This window comes from Lipotes vexillifer, unplaced genomic scaffold (genome assembly GCF_000442215.2).
Source record: "Lipotes vexillifer unplaced genomic scaffold, Lipotes_vexillifer_v1.1 scaffold240, whole genome shotgun sequence".
NCBI classification, from domain to species: domain Eukaryota; kingdom Metazoa; phylum Chordata; class Mammalia; order Artiodactyla; family Lipotidae; genus Lipotes; species Lipotes vexillifer.
The window spans coordinates 127,019-128,277 of record NW_006797481.1 but is presented as its reverse complement, the minus strand read 5'-3'; the positions used below and the strand labels follow the sequence as shown (position 1 = coordinate 128,277).

The following is a 1,259-nucleotide window of genomic DNA, read 5'->3' as shown; positions in this document are numbered from 1 at the left end:
ATAATGTACCCCAGTCGACTCAACCCCCGCCGCGGGCGGTCCCCGGTCCAGCAGCCCGCCCGCCCTCCCGCCATCCGGCCGGCCCCCCTCCCGGGCGCAGTGCCCGTCCCCAAGGCAGCTCGTCACCGCCGCGAGGCCAATGGGCTGGGCCGCGCGGCCGCGCGCGCTCGCGCCCGCTGTCCCCGAGTCCCTCCCGCTCTCTCCCCGGCGCCGCACTCCTGCCCTCGCCCAACCCGCCGACGCCGTCGGAGCCGCCATGCAGCCCCCGCGCGCCCCGTTCCTCCCGCCGCTGCTGCTGCTGCTGCTGCTGCTCGCGGCGCCAGGCGCAGCCGGGTGTCCCGAGCGCTGCGAGCCCGCGCGCTGCGCTCCGCCGCCTGGAGACTGCGAGGGCGGCCGCGTCCGGGACGCGTGCGGCTGCTGCGAGGTGTGCGGTGCGCCCGAGGGGGCCGAGTGCGGCCTGCAGGAGGGCCCGTGCGGCGAAGGGCTGCAGTGCGTGGTGCCCTTCGGCGTGCCCGCCTCGGCCACGGTGCGGCGGCGCGCTCAGGCCGGCCTCTGCGTGTGCACCAGCAGCGAGCCAGTGTGCGGCAGCGACGCCACTACCTACGCCAACCTGTGCCGGCTGCGCGCCGCCAGCCGCCGCTCTGAGAGGCTGCACCGGCCGCCGGTCATCGTCCTGCAGCGCGGCGCCTGCGGCCAAGGTACCTGCGCTCCGGGGAGCTCCCCGCTCTCCGCCTCCCGGCCCCAACCTGCCCCCGCGGGACGGACGGGCCGGCAGAGGGGCAGCGAAGCTTGGCGGCGTATTCCGGGCGCCCACTGGCCGGGAGAGGCGGGCACCCGCCCCCGCGGTGGCAGCGTTGCGCGGGCTCCGTCGGAACCGAGCTTTGCGCCTAGCCCAGGGTCTGTTCCGCGCGCGGCGGGTCCTGGACGTGCTCCGTCCAGAAGTCCGGAGCCAGGGTGATGGGGCATCCCGCCCGCGGGGAACCACACCGCGCCAGGGCCTGGGGGACAAACAAGACACAATGTGGGCATAAAGAGAGTTGAGAAGTTCGGGGCTGAAAAAAGTGCCGTGTGCTGCGTGAGTCTGAGGCTTTGGGACCACCGGGTCTAATTTCTGTAGCTTTCCCTTCTTTCTCTGCATCTGCCCGCCCCCCACCCCCGCGCTTTAAAATTAACCATGCATTCATTTTTATTTCGGATACTGTCGTTGAAAACATTGCCTTTTTATTTGAAAGGGACGGTGTTGCCTGTCAGGCTCCCCA

At 71.8% G+C, this 1,259-nt stretch overlaps 1 protein-coding gene across 1 annotated transcript in view; it reads left to right on the top strand.

Annotated features, from left to right (window-relative positions):
- Positions 1 to 143: 143 nt before the first annotated feature.
- The window catches only part of HTRA1 (HtrA serine peptidase 1), a 55,670-nt gene continuing 54,554 nt past the window's right edge, over positions 144 to 1,259 (top strand). Inside the window, exon 1 of the mRNA XM_007469544.1 lies at positions 144 to 698. Within this exon, the coding sequence (XP_007469606.1) occupies positions 257 to 698 (442 nt within the window). The 5' untranslated portion in view covers positions 144 to 256. The remainder of the gene's footprint in view (positions 699 to 1,259) is intronic.